This window comes from Acinonyx jubatus, chromosome E3 (genome assembly GCF_027475565.1).
Source record: "Acinonyx jubatus isolate Ajub_Pintada_27869175 chromosome E3, VMU_Ajub_asm_v1.0, whole genome shotgun sequence".
NCBI classification, from domain to species: Eukaryota; Metazoa; Chordata; class Mammalia; order Carnivora; family Felidae; genus Acinonyx; species Acinonyx jubatus.
In genome coordinates this window covers 36,988,940-37,003,020 of record NC_069398.1, presented here as the reverse complement: position 1 = coordinate 37,003,020, position 14,081 = coordinate 36,988,940, and the positions used below count along the sequence as shown (strand labels likewise).

The 14,081-nt window shown below is 63.9% G+C and overlaps 3 protein-coding genes across 13 annotated transcripts; 1 reads left to right on the top strand and 2 right to left on the bottom strand.

The window, feature by feature from the left end:
* The first annotated feature begins 186 nt into the window (after positions 1-186).
* Positions 187-5,251, top strand: CCDC78 (coiled-coil domain containing 78). 7 transcript variants are annotated; one of them, XM_053213418.1, is made up of 13 exons: positions 474-1,062; positions 1,362-1,448; positions 1,522-1,608; positions 1,844-2,158; positions 2,282-2,349; positions 2,475-2,553; positions 2,658-2,783; positions 3,018-3,205; positions 3,273-3,444; positions 3,584-3,672; positions 4,626-4,692; positions 4,770-4,870; positions 4,967-5,251. In XM_053213418.1, exons 1-13 carry the CDS (start codon positions 1,003-1,005, stop codon positions 5,076-5,078), a joined length of 1,551 nt encoding a protein of 516 aa, XP_053069393.1. In that variant the 5' UTR covers positions 474-1,002; the 3' UTR covers positions 5,079-5,251. The 7 variants fall into 7 exon arrangements, 5 of the variants coding, with proteins under 5 accessions (XP_026899505.1, XP_026899496.1, XP_026899497.1 ...); XR_003415471.2 differs by having other exon boundaries at positions 187-1,062; positions 1,844-2,349; positions 2,658-3,205; positions 4,774-4,870; positions 4,967-5,102; XM_027043695.2 differs by having other exon boundaries at positions 468-1,062; positions 1,844-2,349; positions 2,658-3,205.
* On the bottom strand, positions 5,197-6,548 carry ANTKMT (adenine nucleotide translocase lysine methyltransferase). Of its 3 annotated transcripts, XM_027043736.2 has the most exons (5): positions 6,387-6,548; positions 6,083-6,187; positions 5,850-5,990; positions 5,587-5,637; positions 5,197-5,450 (listed from the first exon to the last, which is right to left on the bottom strand). In XM_027043736.2, the coding sequence occupies exons 1-5, from the start codon at positions 6,546-6,548 to the stop codon at positions 5,229-5,231; spliced, it is 681 nt and encodes a 226-aa protein (XP_026899537.1). In that variant the 3' UTR covers positions 5,197-5,228. The 3 variants fall into 3 exon arrangements, with proteins under 3 accessions (XP_026899537.1, XP_026899538.1, XP_053069399.1); XM_027043737.2 differs by lacking the exon at positions 5,587-5,637; XM_053213424.1 differs by lacking the exon at positions 6,083-6,187.
* Positions 6,549-7,885: 1,337 nt separating this feature from the next.
* Positions 7,886-12,250, bottom strand: METRN (meteorin, glial cell differentiation regulator). Of its 3 annotated transcripts, none has more exons than XM_053213421.1 (5): positions 11,864-12,250; positions 11,306-11,414; positions 10,353-10,412; positions 10,062-10,268; positions 7,886-8,601 (listed from the first exon to the last, which is right to left on the bottom strand). In XM_053213421.1, the coding sequence occupies exons 1-5, from the start codon at positions 12,233-12,235 to the stop codon at positions 8,489-8,491; spliced, it is 861 nt and encodes a 286-aa protein (XP_053069396.1). In that variant the 5' UTR covers positions 12,236-12,250; the 3' UTR covers positions 7,886-8,488. The 3 variants fall into 3 exon arrangements, with proteins under 3 accessions (XP_053069396.1, XP_053069395.1, XP_026899524.1); XM_053213420.1 differs by having other exon boundaries at positions 11,306-11,706; positions 11,864-12,045; XM_027043723.2 differs by having other exon boundaries at positions 7,886-10,268; positions 11,306-11,706; positions 11,864-12,045.
* Positions 12,251-14,081: the final 1,831 nt, after the last annotated feature.

The window sequence follows — 14,081 nt, the reverse complement described above, 5'->3', positions numbered from 1 at the left end:
CGCCCCTCGCGACGATACGCCCTCCCCAGCCCCGCCCCACTCACTCCGCCTTCCCCTTGAGCCACGCCCTCCCGTGCCGCTCAGCGCTCTGCCTAAGCCCCGCCCCTCGTCAAGGCCCCGCCCCTCTCCAGGCCCGCCCCGCCCCTCAGGCCCCCCTCCCGTCACGGCGCGACACGGGTCCCGAAATGTTCCCCTTACCCGCAAGGGCTGCGCCCCCCGACTGCGCGGACCGCTTGAGAGACAGCGGGACAGAGATGGGCCCAGGGCACTATCCACAGGGCCCGAGCGGAGCGCGGCGCTCCGCCTGGCCGCCGCCAACGGCCCGCGCCCCGGCGCAGGGAGCAAGCGTGCGCAGGCGGGGGCGCGCGCGTGCCCGGTGGGGGCCGCACGCACGTTCGGCCTCGCCACGCGGGGCGCTGCAGTGCGTCCTCCGCGAAGCCTTTCCGGCTCGGGAGCTGAGCCAGACCTCTTGAGACCCCCAGCCCTTAACTGGAATGTCTGCGTCCCCTTCCCTCGGGCTGGTGGTGGGAGAATCTGCAGTTTGTTCGCCTGCCCATCCCAGCGTCCGACCAGAAACAGCAGGCACACAGGGGGCGCCTGCTGAGTGTGTGAACCCCCACGGTAGAGCAGGGCACTGTGCGAGAGAAAAACGGTAACAGCAGCGGTCGCTCTGTCTCACACCTTCCCAGGCTGGGCGCTCTCATGCACTCCTGGTTCCATCTGCGCCCAGGATAAATGCAGCGGTGCTGGTCTGCATTTCGGAGAGGAGAAAACGGAAACCAAAAAGGATGGACCATGGAATGAGCTGAGAGAGGCCCCCTCCCCACCTCCTCAGCCACCACCGAACTTCCCCTTCCGGACTGCCCTCGTGGGTGGGGCCCTCAGAGACCGGGGACCAGCAGGAGACCAACAGAGGCCTTAGCAACGCCCCAAGCCTCTGTGTTGCAGCAACAGGCCAGTAGGCAAGGTGGCACTGCACTTGGGCCAGACTTCCTTTTGCTTATGGAGCATGCGGCAGCCCCAGGCCGCAGGCCGGAGCCCCCACCCTGGGCCACTGAGAATGTGAGTCCTTCCAGGACACTCCTGCTTCTGTCATGGGGTCAGGGTGCCTCCCCATCACCTCAAAGGCCAGGAAGGGTGCCGGTAGCCATGTCCTGGATTTGATCCTGGCCATGGGAGAAACTGCCTAGTTCACTCAGGCTGTGGGTGTGTGTGTGTGTGTGTGTGTGTGTGTGTGTGTGTGTGTGTGTGTAGGGGATATTAGGGAGGAAGAGTGCATGGCTGGTGGCTCCATGGGAGTGGAGGCCACAGCCCAGGCCTGAGACCCACCTGGGGGGTGCGGGTGGGCGGTTCCTCCCCAGGTTCTGCGGCAGGCCGAGGACTGGACAACCAGCCTCAAGACAGAGCTTCCCTCAGATCTACAACTGAGTGAGGAGCAGCGGCTGCAGGTTGGTGTGGGGCCCTGGGGTGCTAACAAGGAGGGGTCCCACAGACCCCACCTCTTACTCTGGCCACCCACAGATCTCCAAGGAGTTGGTTGACCTGCAGATCACAACGCATCACTTGCGGGAGCAACACGAGGCTGAACTCTTTGAGCTGAAGAGTGAGGTGGGTGCTGATGTGTGCCCACATGTGCCCTGAACACACAGGAGGAGGGTGCATACCAAGGACCAGTGCTGGGAGGGGTCCGGGGGCACCCCATGTGATTGTACACACTCACGGGGTGCCTGTGTCTCCACCTCTCCCGCGTGTGCTGTGGTGCCCTGCATGGGTCCAGATGATGTTGACCTGCCCCGGGTGTCCTGGCAGGCAGGCGCACCTGCTCACCCTGGCCACCCTGCAGGTCCTGCGGCTGGAGAGCCGGGTGCTGGAGCTGGAGCTGCATGGAGATTGTGCAGCCCCGGCAGAGGCTGACCTGGGGCGCCGCCAGAAGCTGGCACAGGGGCTTGGGCACAAGGCCCAGGAGCAGGTACACTCCATCCACCACAGACCCCAGGTCACCCTAAGTGCATGGAGGGCCTGCCTGGGTGGATTGGGCGGCGGGGAGCCAAACAGGGGTGCACAGGGGCGCAGTGAGGTTGGGACCGGCTCTCCTGTACAGGCACAGCCTGAGGACTTCTTGACCCCTAAGACTGAACAACAGAAGCTGGGGAACAGTGTGAGCGCGCAGCTCCCTAGCCTGGGAATTAGTGCAGATCTGTCCCAGCCCAGGGTGCGGCTGGGCAAGGCCAGGGACCCAGAGCTTGGGGTCTCATTCAGCCAGCCCTTGTGTACCCGGCAGCTACAGGGAGAATGGCAGCGAGTGCTGGAGCAGCACAGGGCCCAGAAGCAGGCACTGGAGACCCGCGTGTGAGTGGCTGCCTCACCCGGGATGGGGAGGATCCGGGAGGGCACCTGGCGCAGATCGGCTGTTCCCAAGAGGCAGAGGGAGGCCCCGCCCTGAGCCCAGCTGAGCTTGACGCCCACATCTGCAGGGCAGATCTGGGTCGGCGGCTGCAGGGAGCCCGAGAGGAGGCCAGGATGGCTGGGCAGCGACTGGCCACACAAGCCATGGTGAGGCCCAGCCCTATCCCCTGACATCTGGTAGATAGGTGTCCTACAACGTCAGCAAAGGGCCACCTCGTGGAACGTAGGTTCAAGGCTGCCTCCACCCGCAGGTATTGTCTGCCTGCCAGGGCCAGCTCCGCCAGGCTGAGGCGGAGAACGCCCAGCTGCAGCTGCAGCTCAAGAAGCTGAACCAAGAGTATGCCATCCAGCTGCAGCGATGTGCCCAAGCCGTGGCCGTGAGCACCACCTGGGGGTGGCCCTGTGCTGGGTGGGAGGCTTCGGGTCCCGCGGAGCCCAAGCCTGGCCCGAGTGCGCTGGGCTGCTTCCGGGAGACCCCGTGGGCCCGGCCTGCCGCACGGCCCAATCTGCTCCACAGAGGGAACCGTGGGAGGAAGTGTGGGCCCAACCAAGCCCCGCCCTTGTCAGTCCTGGCCCCACCCCCACCCCCAGCCCCGCCCAATCTCCTCCAGGAGTCTGCAAAGCCCACCGGCCAGGTGCCGGAAGCCGCAGCCCTTAGGACGTTCCTGGAGACCACTCTGGAGGACATCCGGGCAGCACACCGCAGCCGTGAACAGCAGTTGGCCCGGGCTGCTCGCGCCTACCGCAAGCGCCTGGCAGATCTGAGCCGTAGACATGAGGAGCTGCTGGCCAACCACAGGTGGGCCCGTCCCTGAGACGGGCACCTGGGGGTGGGGTGGCCCTGTATGACCCGACATGTGGCTTAGTGTGCAGCAGGTGCCGGCAGACCCCAGTGGGGCACCCTGGACCCCCAAGGCTACCTTTGATGCAGCCACCTCAGACCTGGAGCCACTGCCTCTGCACCTGGTCACCAAACTCAGTCACCTACCAGAGAACCAGGCCAGGCTGGAGACGAAGCTTTGGAAGCTCCAGGCCCAGGTGGGCTCTCCCTGCTGCCCTACACTGGCCTTGGAGCTCAGAGCCCCAGAAGAAACCCCAGCCCCATGACAGGCTCAGCAAAGGTCCAACCCTTGAGTAGCCTGCCTTACTGAGCTGACAGAGAATTCCTACCACACAGCGTTTCCAGTCCAATGGGCTCATGACGCTGCTCTTGTTCCTACAGAAGGGACCCAGTGGAGCCTCCCAGGGGAGCACATCAGAGCCACAGTGAGTACCCTGGGGTGGGTGTTGGGGAGATCTGCGGGGAGAGCATTCATTTATTCCCCCAACTCTAACTGCGGGGTGGGAGAACAGGGAGGCCCATCTGTGTCCTTGGGTCTCAGTCTATATGGGGGGCATCAACAATCACAGAAAGCCAAGTGCCTGGGGTGAAGGGGATACCTGACAGGAGAGGGGCTAACCGTGACTAGAAGGATCAGGGAGGGGCGCCTGGGTGGCTCAGTCGGTTAAGCGTCCGACTTCGGCTCAGGTCATGATCTCACGGTCCGTGAGTTCGAGCCCCGCGTCAGGCTCTGGGCTGACCGCTCAGAGCCTGGAGCCTGTTTCCGATTCTGTGTCTCCCTCTCTCTCTGCCCCTCCCCTGTTCATGCTCTGTCTCTCTCTGTCTCAAAAATAAATAAACGTTAAAAAAAAAATTAAAAACAAAAATAGAAGGATCAGGGAGAGACCCTGAGGAAGGGACATTTCAGCAAGACCCAGAGGACGGAAGGATGAAGAGGTGTGGTGGGATGGCCAGCAGAGGCCCTGGCCCCAGGACGGGATAGGGGCGGGCCGCCTGGTGACTTTCACAGCCCTTGCCTCTAGATCTCCGTGTGTCTGACTACAGCGGGCAGGGACTGTGTCAGCGCAACTCCGAGTTTCGAGAAGCAAACCCCTAGAATGGGGGGGAAGTCCTCCATCAACATCCATACAGCACTGGGGTCACTATGTTACCTCGTGACTTAGCCCTCTCTGAGTCCCTGTACAGGGAGGGCTGTCCTCCTGTACAGATGGCTCAAAGGCCCAAGGGGGGCCCAAAGTGGACAGGTGGGTCCATGCAGTTCTGCACTGGCTCCCAGCAGGCAAGTCAGGAATCTAGGTGCCCCAATTTGAGCATGATCATTGGTCAACACCTGGCCTGATGCTGGCCCTCATACATGCCCCTCCCTCTCTCCTCCCAGGGGCCAGGAACCTGCCTCCTGGGCCCAGATCCACCAGAAGCTCCAGGACTTCTCCCGTGGCACCCAGGTAGTGGGCAAGGCCTGGCTGGGGACCCCCTCCTCACACTCTGTCCTGCCTCAGAGCTTCTGCCCTCCCCATGCCAGGCAGAGCTGGAACGCGAGCGGGCAAAGCTACTAGTCCGGGCCACGATGGCTGAGGAGCAACTTTCTGAGCTACAGGACTATGTGGACCAGCACTTAGGCAGGTGGGCTGGGAGTGAACTGAGGGCCTCAGCTCCAGGCAAGAGAGTCAGGGCTTGTGCACAGCCAGGCAGGTGACTAAGCCTGACTCCTTCGAGCAGGTACAAACAAGAGATCCTGAGGCTGAGGAAGCTAATGGGTACAGAGGATGCCTGCAAAGTGGGGGCCACCCCTCCAGTCAAGCCCCAGCACTCCAAGACCCGCAGCCGCTAGCCAGCTGTCAAATGCACTCAGCAGAACTCTTCGCAGCTGGCATGGAACCCTCCTCACAGCACCCCCTTGCGGGCAGGGGTCATGCCACCCAACCCTCCACCTAACAAGAGTCAGTACGTGTAGTCCAGAGTCTTTATTGTGTCCAAGTGGTCAGCCAACCTGAGAACGGGGGGCCCCAGGGACTGAGGCAGAACTGGGTTCCGGGGAAGCCTGACCGTTTGGCCCACCACTATGGACATCATAGGCCCAGACACGGTCCAGACCCTCCCCCATCACAACCACAGGCTGCCAAGTGGGGAGGGGGAAGCGCCCCGACACCACTCGGGCCCCTGCGGGCAACTCTGCCCGCAGCTTGTCTTCCAGCAGGGGGAGCTGTGGGAGAGAGAGCAGGAGGGAGGACAGGGTGGGCAAGATTGAATACAACTGCCCCTGCCCAGCTCCTCCAGGCCCAACCCCTCCACTGAGGGTGGCCCGGGCCTCCCCTGGGGCTAGCAAACCCCAGACCTACCACACTAGGGGCCAGGAACACAGACACGTTGTGGCAGTCCCTCAGGCTCACCTGCAAGAAGAGGTCACCCCAGCAGGGAGCGGGGCCCCAGCCGAGGAAGAGGTGTGGTGAGCTTGGGGTAACTGTGGCTTCCAAGTCCTGGCCCCAGCCCACGCGGGTGCAGGCAGGGGAACCCGGGGTTGTCAGCAGGGTGGCCAACCCAGAGCTGGAAGTGTGGAGACCAGGCGTGGGGGCCCCTGGGGGTCCGGGACTCCCTGGGTTACCTTCCAGAGGTCCTCACGCAGGTAGCAAACACTGCCGGCACAGCCTGCTCTCCACGCGTGCAGCCGGGCCAGCCCCACTAGCCACGGGTTCAGCTCGTAGCCCACAGCCGGGCGGAGACCGCACTTATGAGCAGCCAGCACCTGTGGGCACACGCAACTGTGGGTCCAGAAGGTGGGCAGGTGCGCTGGCGAGAGGGGGAGACAAGGACACCCCCCCGCATCCCACTCCTTACAATCCTGCCGTCGCCAGAGCCCAGGTCCACCGTCTTTCCAGGACGGCCTCGCAATAGCGACAACACGTGCTCCACCTGCCGCTCACTTGCACCGACATAGGGCACCTGGGCAAGGAGGCAAGCGGGGCTGGGTCCCCAAACCTGATCCCACGTGGGGGGGGGGGCGGGTGAGACGCGCAGAGCTTGCCTCCTGAGCTTTCAAGGTCCCCACCCGCGGCCCGCCAGGGAGAGGCAGCGCCTCCCACTCTCTGCGGGTTCGGCTCCGCCCCCGGACCCCGCCCCCAGCCATGGCCCCGCCCCGCACCTGCAGCCGCAGCGGCACGCGGCGGAAGCCAGGCTGCAGCAGCAGCGCCCACGCGACGTAGGCGGCCAGGCCTGAGCCCGCCGCCGCCTGCAGCAGCTCCAGCGCGCCCAGCCGCCGCCCGCGCAGCTCCGACAGCGCCTCGCCCGGGTCGTCCTGCTCCATGGCGGCGGGACGCGCGCCCCAGGGTCGCCCCGCCCGAAGGCGCCTCCCGGGCTCGGGTCGGACACCCTCACACGCGAGCCGGAAGCCGGAGGGGGCCCTCCTCCCCGCCCCCTACCGGAAGTGACGGAGCGCCGGAAGTGCGGGGGGAGCGCCGGAAGCGGCCTTCCACTCGCTTTCCGCCGCGGCTCGGCCCCCTTCCCGCGCGTTCCGGGTCCTACTGGGACGTCTGCGGCCGCCAGCCGCACCGGCCCAGCCTGCGCACGCAGGGGACCCCTGGGAAGGGCAAGGCAGGCGTGGCCGGAGCCGGGGGCGGGGGGCGGCCGTGGAGCTTGGCGGGAAGGGAGCCCCGGGGTGTGGGGCGGCCCGAGCCGCAAGGCTGTCCCAGAGAGACTGGTGGAGGTCCCCGCCCACCGCGACACCCGAAGGCCAGCCAAGCCCGGGGGCGGGCTCAGGGAGGACACCCTCCCGGGTCCGTCCCACAGCCGAAGGCAATTAGCCCGAGTGGCCAGGACGGGGAGGGTGCGGCGGAAGTTGGGAGCTCAGCTGAGAGGTAGGGTTGACCAGGAGATCTAGCTGAAGGCACATGGCTGTGAGTGTGGTCGGACGGGGGCCGGATATGAGTGGTCGAGCGACTGGCAGCCGGCCCAGCCACGTGAGTGGAAGAAAGAGCCCCAAGAGCTAGGCAGACCACCTTCCTTCTCCAAAAACGCAAAAAAAAAAAAAAAAAAAAAAAAGAGTTCCCGGAGGTGACCTGGCAAAGCCTGGGGGTGGGAGAAACAAATAGGGGTACAGAGCCCTGGGTCAGGTGGCAGAGCCAGAACCTCCTCATCCCACCTTGAGGCTGGGTGAGATGTCTCGTGAATGTTAGGGGCTTTCATGTACACAGGTCATGGCCTGGCTCCTTGGACATCCGCGGCCCTGGTCAGGAGCCTCAGCATCAGACAATATAAACATGCCCAAGACCCCTGCCCACACCTTCAGGTATACATCGCCTCACATGCCTGCCTGTACTTGTCCCCAACTGGCCCAGTCCTGAAAGACAGGCGCCTGTGGGTGGCAGGAAACTCCAGTGCCATGCTCCCAAGAAATGAGCACTGGGGAGGAGGGTCGGCCCCACGTGGCTCACAGGATCCTGTCTCCTGTGGGACTGTCACTGGGCCCTCCCCAGAAAGAAAGTTTGTACACTGGGCTCTAGGCAGTTTGAGGGGGGGGGGGTGCTTACACAGTACCCCACCCTTGTGTGTTTTGTTCCTTGTTTTATTCCTAGGGCAGCACCTGGCACCTAGAAGGCACTCAATAAAAGCTGTTGACTGAATGAATGCACGTAACCAGACTCCTCAGTGCACACACCCCACAACTCTCATGTTTACTCAGGTGCTCTGCTCCTCAGCAGTTGGGCACGTACCTGTGTGAGTGCACATGCCCAGAGGTGCCCCACAGGCCAGCTCCCTTAGCCCACAGCCCCCACATACATGCTCACCCACACTGTTTCCCCTTGCCCCCGCCCCCCAGGGCAGGCATGAAGCCCCTGGCCCAAGACTTTGGGGCATGACCTGGAGCACCCCAGGCCTCCTGTAGCCCTGTTAGCCATACCCATTTCTGCCCTTTCTGCACCTTATGAAAAGAATACTAGTTGCAAAGTTAGCACTTTGCGGAGAGGGTGTGCATGGGAGGCTCAGGCACTTCCTGGGACAGGTGCGTAGAGACCAGTGTCCAACCAAGGGCTCAGCCCAGAGCAGCCGCCCTACGTTTTTGTGGGCAGGTGGTCTGGGAGGCAGTCCACAGTGACCCCTGGGTGTGGCCAGGGGCCTCCTTCCCATGAAAGGCTGTGGGGAACTGACCACAAAATCAGGACAGATACCAAGGGTAAGGATAGCCTTGGAGAGGAAGCCGTCCTTGGGGCCTGGACAAAGCAGAAACCTCCCAGCAGAGGAGGAGGATCAGGAGAGTACACCCATCTCTTCCTCCTCTGGTCTTTGCCGAGATGCTCTTCGGTGAGGGGAAGGGGGCAGACAGGGATACGACGCTCTGCAGTCCATGGGAAAGGTCCAGGCTGGAGATCAAAACACAGGGTCATCAGCACATTGATGGTTTGTAAAGCCACGAGGCTGCTCCAGCTCTCCGATGAGGGCATATCAAGGGACAGGAGAGGTCTACTGCGTGACCCTGAGCACTCCATGGTTGAAAGTTTGGGGAGAAGGGAGCGGCAGTGAGCCTCAGGAGGGCAGGTGGCTGCAAACCCCTGGGAACCTGCCTCCCCTACCCACAACTGTCAGCCAAATCTGGAGGAAGGAGCCCTGTGTCTGGGCCCTGCACAGACCGGCCGGCCTCTCTTTTAGTCTCAGCTCCTGCCTGAAAGATGAGGCGGCCCCTGGCCTCCATGCCCACCGTCAGCTCCTTCCCCACTGCAGACTGGCAGATGAGGATGGGAAGCTGTTTCTGGGGCTCAGCCTGTGAGTCCAGGTGCCCCAACCCCACCCTGAGCTTTGGCTTCCTCAGGAACGCGTGGGGTTGGAGTGAGCAGAGTCAGCCAGTCCCGGTTCAGAAGCCCTGGCATGCACCCCCACCCCAGGGGCATTCAGCCTCCACACAGGGCTTTGTCCCAAACTGCCCTAGCCTTTTATGTGACTGAGGCTGAAAAGGAAGGCGGAGGCAGCAACAATGGGGCCGGTGGCGGGAAATGGTCCTTAGAGACCCCATTGTATCACCCTGCCCTCCAGAAACGGTGCCCGACCCTGCAGAGGAGACCCCGCTCCCGTGAGGATGAGCCATGTCCGGATGCTACGCACGTCTCAGGGCCCTCAGGACAGAGGGGGCCATTCTTCCCCGAGGATCGGACGGGGCCAGGATGACTCTGCTGGGCTCCCAGCGGACCACAGAGGGAAGTCTGGCATCCTGCCAGATTGCACCGCCTTCCCTCACAGGCTAGGAGTGCCGTCTTCCTGCCTGTCCCCCAGTAAAGGACCCCTCCCTCCTCAGACCTGGGGAGTTACAGCCCTTTTTCTGCTTGCATTCTCACTTACGGAAGAACCTGGCCTCGAAGGTAGGAGCAGCAGAGCTGAGGATCCCGTGGAAGGAAGGGTCCCTGCTTCCCCCCAACCCAGGCAGCAGCTCGCCTTCAAGGCACGGGCACGGGCCACTCTCCCACTCACTAGCTGGGTGGCCTTAGACAAGGCATCACTGCCCAGAGCCTCGGTGTCCTACTCCGAAGCAGAAATCGGAGCAGTGGGGCTGGGGGGTGCTTAGATGGCCCAGGCTCAGGCATGGGACACTCCCATCTACGCTGGCTAATGACATCAGTGTTCCTATTGGTTGTGGCTATCACCTCAGAAGCAGCTGGGACCCTGAGGAGGCTGTCCCTCCCCACCCACCCTCTCCCAGCCCCTCCCCAGTGCCCTGCTCCCGGCGCTCAGTCCAGTGCCACCTCACAGGGGTGGAGGTGGTCGGCGTGGGCAGCCGCATAGGCACGGCTGAATTCCTGGAAGCGGGGTGCACAGCCCAGCCAGGCCTCACCAAAGCGGCTCCAGCCCATGAAGAGGAAGGCGCCGGGGCCAGGACGGACGCCGCAGCGCAGCGGGGTGTGAATGGAGGCCTGGCCCCCGGACTCCCCCACCCGGAACAGCGGCAGCGTCTGTCGGAGGACACGGGCAGCTGCCACTGTGATAACAGATTCCTGCAGCTCTGTGTTGTGGGCAACCCCGCGGATGGTTCCGTTGATCACTGCGGGGAAACATGCTGCCAGTGGCCGGCAGGGCAGGGCAGGGCAGACCCCAGCCCCCACCCCCCTGCGGTGGGGACACTCACCAAAGTCGCTGGTGCATGCAGTCAGCAGGAGCTCGGCGTCGCTGCAGGGCCTACAGACACCTGGCATGAAGGGGGGATCCCGACTGTAGGTCCTGCCCTCTCCTGGACCCCCCTAGGCCTCCCCCCAGCTAGAGGCAGGAGGGAGAGGGCAGGCCACCAGACCCTCCCCTCGCGGCCTGATGGCAACGGGGGACCTGAGGGAGCAGGCGGGCACACACATCTTGAAGACATGCTGTATTCGGGGTGACACTTGCACGCTCGTGCGGGCACAGACGTGGGCCTAGGGGCCGTGCCCAGCGCGCGGGCACAGGGACTCGCCGACCTGCAGGGGGTGTCTGGGGGCACACTCCCATGCACCCATCTTACATATGCACACCAGCACGAGGGAACCCTGCAGGCCCCAGAGCTGCCTCCCGCCGCCCAAAGACACCAGCCCAACCTGGTGGGAGACAGGAGGGGCTTTGGAGTAGTTGGCCTGGGGCCAGGGTGCAGAACAGAAAGATCCCCTGTGGGGTCAGGCTTCAAGTTCTAAGAGAGTAAAGAGCTGGGCCTGGTGCCCTGCAGGGGGGGGGGGCAAGGCAGCGTCTCCATGGTGACCAGGCCGCACACTGGACTTTTTGTTGTACTGGACTGGGGGAGGGGAGGGAGGTCACTGCCGGGCCAGGGAGCCCTGGACAGCTTTGGCTGGAGGCTTTGATTCTGTCCCGCCATCTTCCCCTCCCCCAACCCCTCAGGGACCAGGAGTCCCCGCGGCCTCCCCTTTCCCCCCATTCTGCCCAGTGCTAGCTCTTTCCCTAGGCTGAATCATGAGGGATTGCCCGCCCCCTTTCCAGACCCTCCGACCTGTCCTCGCTAGCTGTGTGGCCTCTGACAACCCATTTCGCTCTCATGCCTGTTGCTCTCCCTGCACAGTGGGGACGACGGGTCCACCCCCCACCCAGCTCATCACTCACCATCGGCACCAAGACCGTGGGCCTGTGGAGGCAGCTCTGGGTACCTGTCCTCGTGCGTTTCGAAGCGGAAGGAAGCCACGCGGCGGCTGATGTCTGGGTGCGGGGTGGCCTGCAGGAAGAGGGCCCGGCGCTCACGGGGACCCCAGCGCACGCACCGGCCCCCCGCCGGGCCCAAACCCTCGGCCAGCAGCAGCTCCAGGGCGCCGCCCGCCCGCTCCGCGAAGACTTGGGCGCCTGCGAAGGACCGCGCGGGCCGCAGGCAGGCGATGCCAGAGCGCGTGCCGGAGCCGGAGCCGGCCAGGGTCAGGCGCAGCGCCCCGGCCGGGTACAGCCACTGGATCACGCCCTCCGAGCAGGCCAGGGACAGCTGCCCCACGCTGCCCGGCTCCTGGGTCAGGCCGCTGGGGACAGGACGGGAGGCGCTGAGGCAGGCGGCCCGCGTCCCCACCCGGCACGGCCCGCTCGCCCTGCACCCTCCCCCGCAGCCAGCGGCAGCTGTGTCCACTTTGTTCTCGGGACCCCGGGGGCGCGGCCTTGGGGGGGGGGGAGGGGTCGTACCTGCCGCTCCAGCTGCAGCCGTCCCCCGAGTAGCCGGCGTGGGTGGCGGTGGCCAGGAGGCCCCAGCAGAGCGCGCAAAGCAGAGCAGGGGGCGGCATGACGCGGGCGGGCGGGGCGGCGGCGGGAGCCCCCGGGTCGCCAGCCGGCCCCGCGCACCCCTCCGCCCGCGCCGCACGGCAGCGGGGCAGTCCCGCCGGGTCCCGGGCGGCCGGGAGGCGGCGGGCCGGGCGCAGCCAATCGCGGCGCGGCCCAGGAACTTTCCACCAATCGCAGCGGCGCTCGCGGGAGGCGCGGAGGGCCGAGTTCGGGGCTCTGTGCGCCGTGTGTCCCCAGCTCGGGACCCCCGACCCCGGCCTCGCCGTGTGCGCCCATGTCCTGGAGCCCCGGGCCGGGATAGGGGTGGGAAAGGCGCCCACTGGAGCCTCGGGGCGGGGGCGCCCACTGGAGCCTCGGGGCGGGGGCGGGTGGTGGGGTGCTGTGGGGCGGGGGGGAGGGGAGGAGGAAGGGCGGCTCATCTCGGTGACCCTTTCCAAGAGTGGGCCCTGGGCTTCCAGCTCCCATCGTGCCCCGACCTGGCCCTGCTGATTCGTCCCAAGAGGTGCCCACAGAACCCCCAAGGATGAGGGGCCCGATGCTAGGCGTGTGGGCACCACGGAAAACCAGGAGCCAAAGGACAGCCCTGAGCCCCAGAATCAGGAGGTCCAGACAAACTGAAATGGAGCTAAAACCAAACACCCCAGGGTGCGTGTGGAGGCTGTGTGTGGGGAGGGGGGGAGCCCAGAGATTTCCTTGGAGCAAGGACTTCCTCTGCGTAGAGGGGATGGGGAACAGATGGCCAGGTAGGGCCTGGAGAGGATTGCAGGTGTGGGGGGAGGGGGGAAGCAGACTGCCCTGGCAAAGGCCTAGAGCTGGGTGAAACCCCTGAGTCGGATCACAGAGGCTCTAGGCACAAAGCCAGGAGTCCAACCGCGTACTCCAACCCTTGGGGCTACTGAGAGCTTTTAACCAGGGTCTGCAGGTAACAATATAGACTCTCTGCCATCTGTGGATGTGAACCCTCCACACCACTGCCCCCCACTCAGCCCTCCAGCTACTCCTGAGCCTGAAGGGCATGGCTGGCACATGAGGGAGATGGTCCCAAGGGGAAAGGGGACACACCCCAGGGCACAACAGGCCCCTGGCTCCAGGCAAGGTGGAGTGAAAACCAACTATCGCAACAGCCAAGAGGCAGAAGGAACCTAAGTGTTTACAGACACAGGAAAGGATAAACAAAATGTCCATCCAACAGTGGACTGTGATTCCACCTTAAAAAGGAAGGAGGGGCACCTGGGTGGCTCAGTCGGTTTAGCGCCAACTTGGGCTCGGGTCATGGTCTCATAGTTCATGAGTTCCAGCCTCAGGCTCTAGGCTGACAGCTCAGAGCCTGGAGCCTGCTTCACATTCTGTGTCTCCCTCTCTCTCTGCCCCTTCCCTGCTCATGCTGTGTCTCTCTCTGTCTCAAAAATAAATAAACATTAAAAAAAAAAATCTTTAAAAATGGTCAAGGGAGCAAATTTTACTCAGTTAAAAATGAAAGAGGTAGACAGGGCCCGTGCTGGGAACATAGAAGGTAAACGAGGTTCCAGTAGGAGGAGGGGAGAGGGCACCCCGGACAACACCACAGCTGCTGCGGTCCAGGCACCCGTGTCCACCTCCCACCTTCTGACCAGTCTCTAGGGCCCGTGTCCAGCCGCGGTCTCTGAGGCACGTAGTGGGCTCCGGGCGCCCTCTGGTGGCAGCGTGAGGAGTCAGCTGCAGACTCACCCCTGCCAGCCTAGAGCCCCTGTCTCTGACTCCCCACACCAGCTCTCCCCCAGAGAATGAGTCAATGTCCTGTGGGTGTCCCTGGCCAGTGGCCTGGCCCTGAGCCGTCTCCTCATCACCAGGATTCCCCCGTGCAGACCTCTTACCGTCGCCCAGTGGGTAATGCTGACTCTCTCCCTCAGAAAACCTGCACAGGGGCAACCTGTCTTCACAGCTGCTGCCCTCCCACCAGCAAAGTACCTTGCTGTCGTTAGCCATCAAAGATCTGCTTCCCGTAGGATAAGGAGTCCATCAGGCCATGCCTGCCCTCGATCACGGAGTGCAATGACCAGAAACACTGCAGGTGTTCAGTAAATACATGAGCAGTGAGTGGCTGCACCAATGAGCGAACAGAGGGCTGAATGACTGAATGAAA

Excerpts from the sequence above, each read along its gene's own strand:
- CCDC78 (XM_027043695.2), top strand. The coding sequence starts at position 1,003 with ATGGAGCATGCGGCAGCCCCAGGCCGCAGGCCGGAGCCCCCACCCTGG. Across the intron at positions 2,554-2,657 it reads GACTGGCCACACAAGCCATG|GTATTGTCTGCCTGCCAGGG; the intron begins GTGAGGCCCAGC and ends CTCCACCCGCAG. Across the intron at positions 4,693-4,769 it reads ACTTCTCCCGTGGCACCCAG|GCAGAGCTGGAACGCGAGCG; the intron begins GTAGTGGGCAAG and ends TCCCCATGCCAG.
- ANTKMT (XM_027043736.2), bottom strand. The coding sequence starts at position 6,548 with ATGGAGCAGGACGACCCGGGCGAGGCGCTGTCGGAGCTGCGCGGGCGG. Across the intron at positions 6,188-6,386 it reads GCGTGCCGCTGCGGCTGCAG|GTGCCCTATGTCGGTGCAAG; the intron begins GTGCGGGGCGGG and ends CTCCTTGCCCAG. Across the intron at positions 5,991-6,082 it reads GCTCTGGCGACGGCAGGATT|GTGCTGGCTGCTCATAAGTG; the intron begins GTAAGGAGTGGG and ends GTGTGCCCACAG.
- METRN (XM_053213420.1), bottom strand. The coding sequence starts at position 11,961 with ATGCCGCCCCCTGCTCTGCTTTGCGCGCTCTGCTGGGGCCTCCTGGCC. Across the intron at positions 10,269-10,352 it reads TGCATGCACCAGCGACTTTG|TGATCAACGGAACCATCCGC; the intron begins GTGAGTGTCCCC and ends GTTTCCCCGCAG. Across the intron at positions 8,602-10,061 it reads CATGGGCTGGAGCCGCTTTG|CCTGGACCTTTCCCATGGAC; the intron begins GTGAGGCCTGGC and ends TTTGATCTCCAG.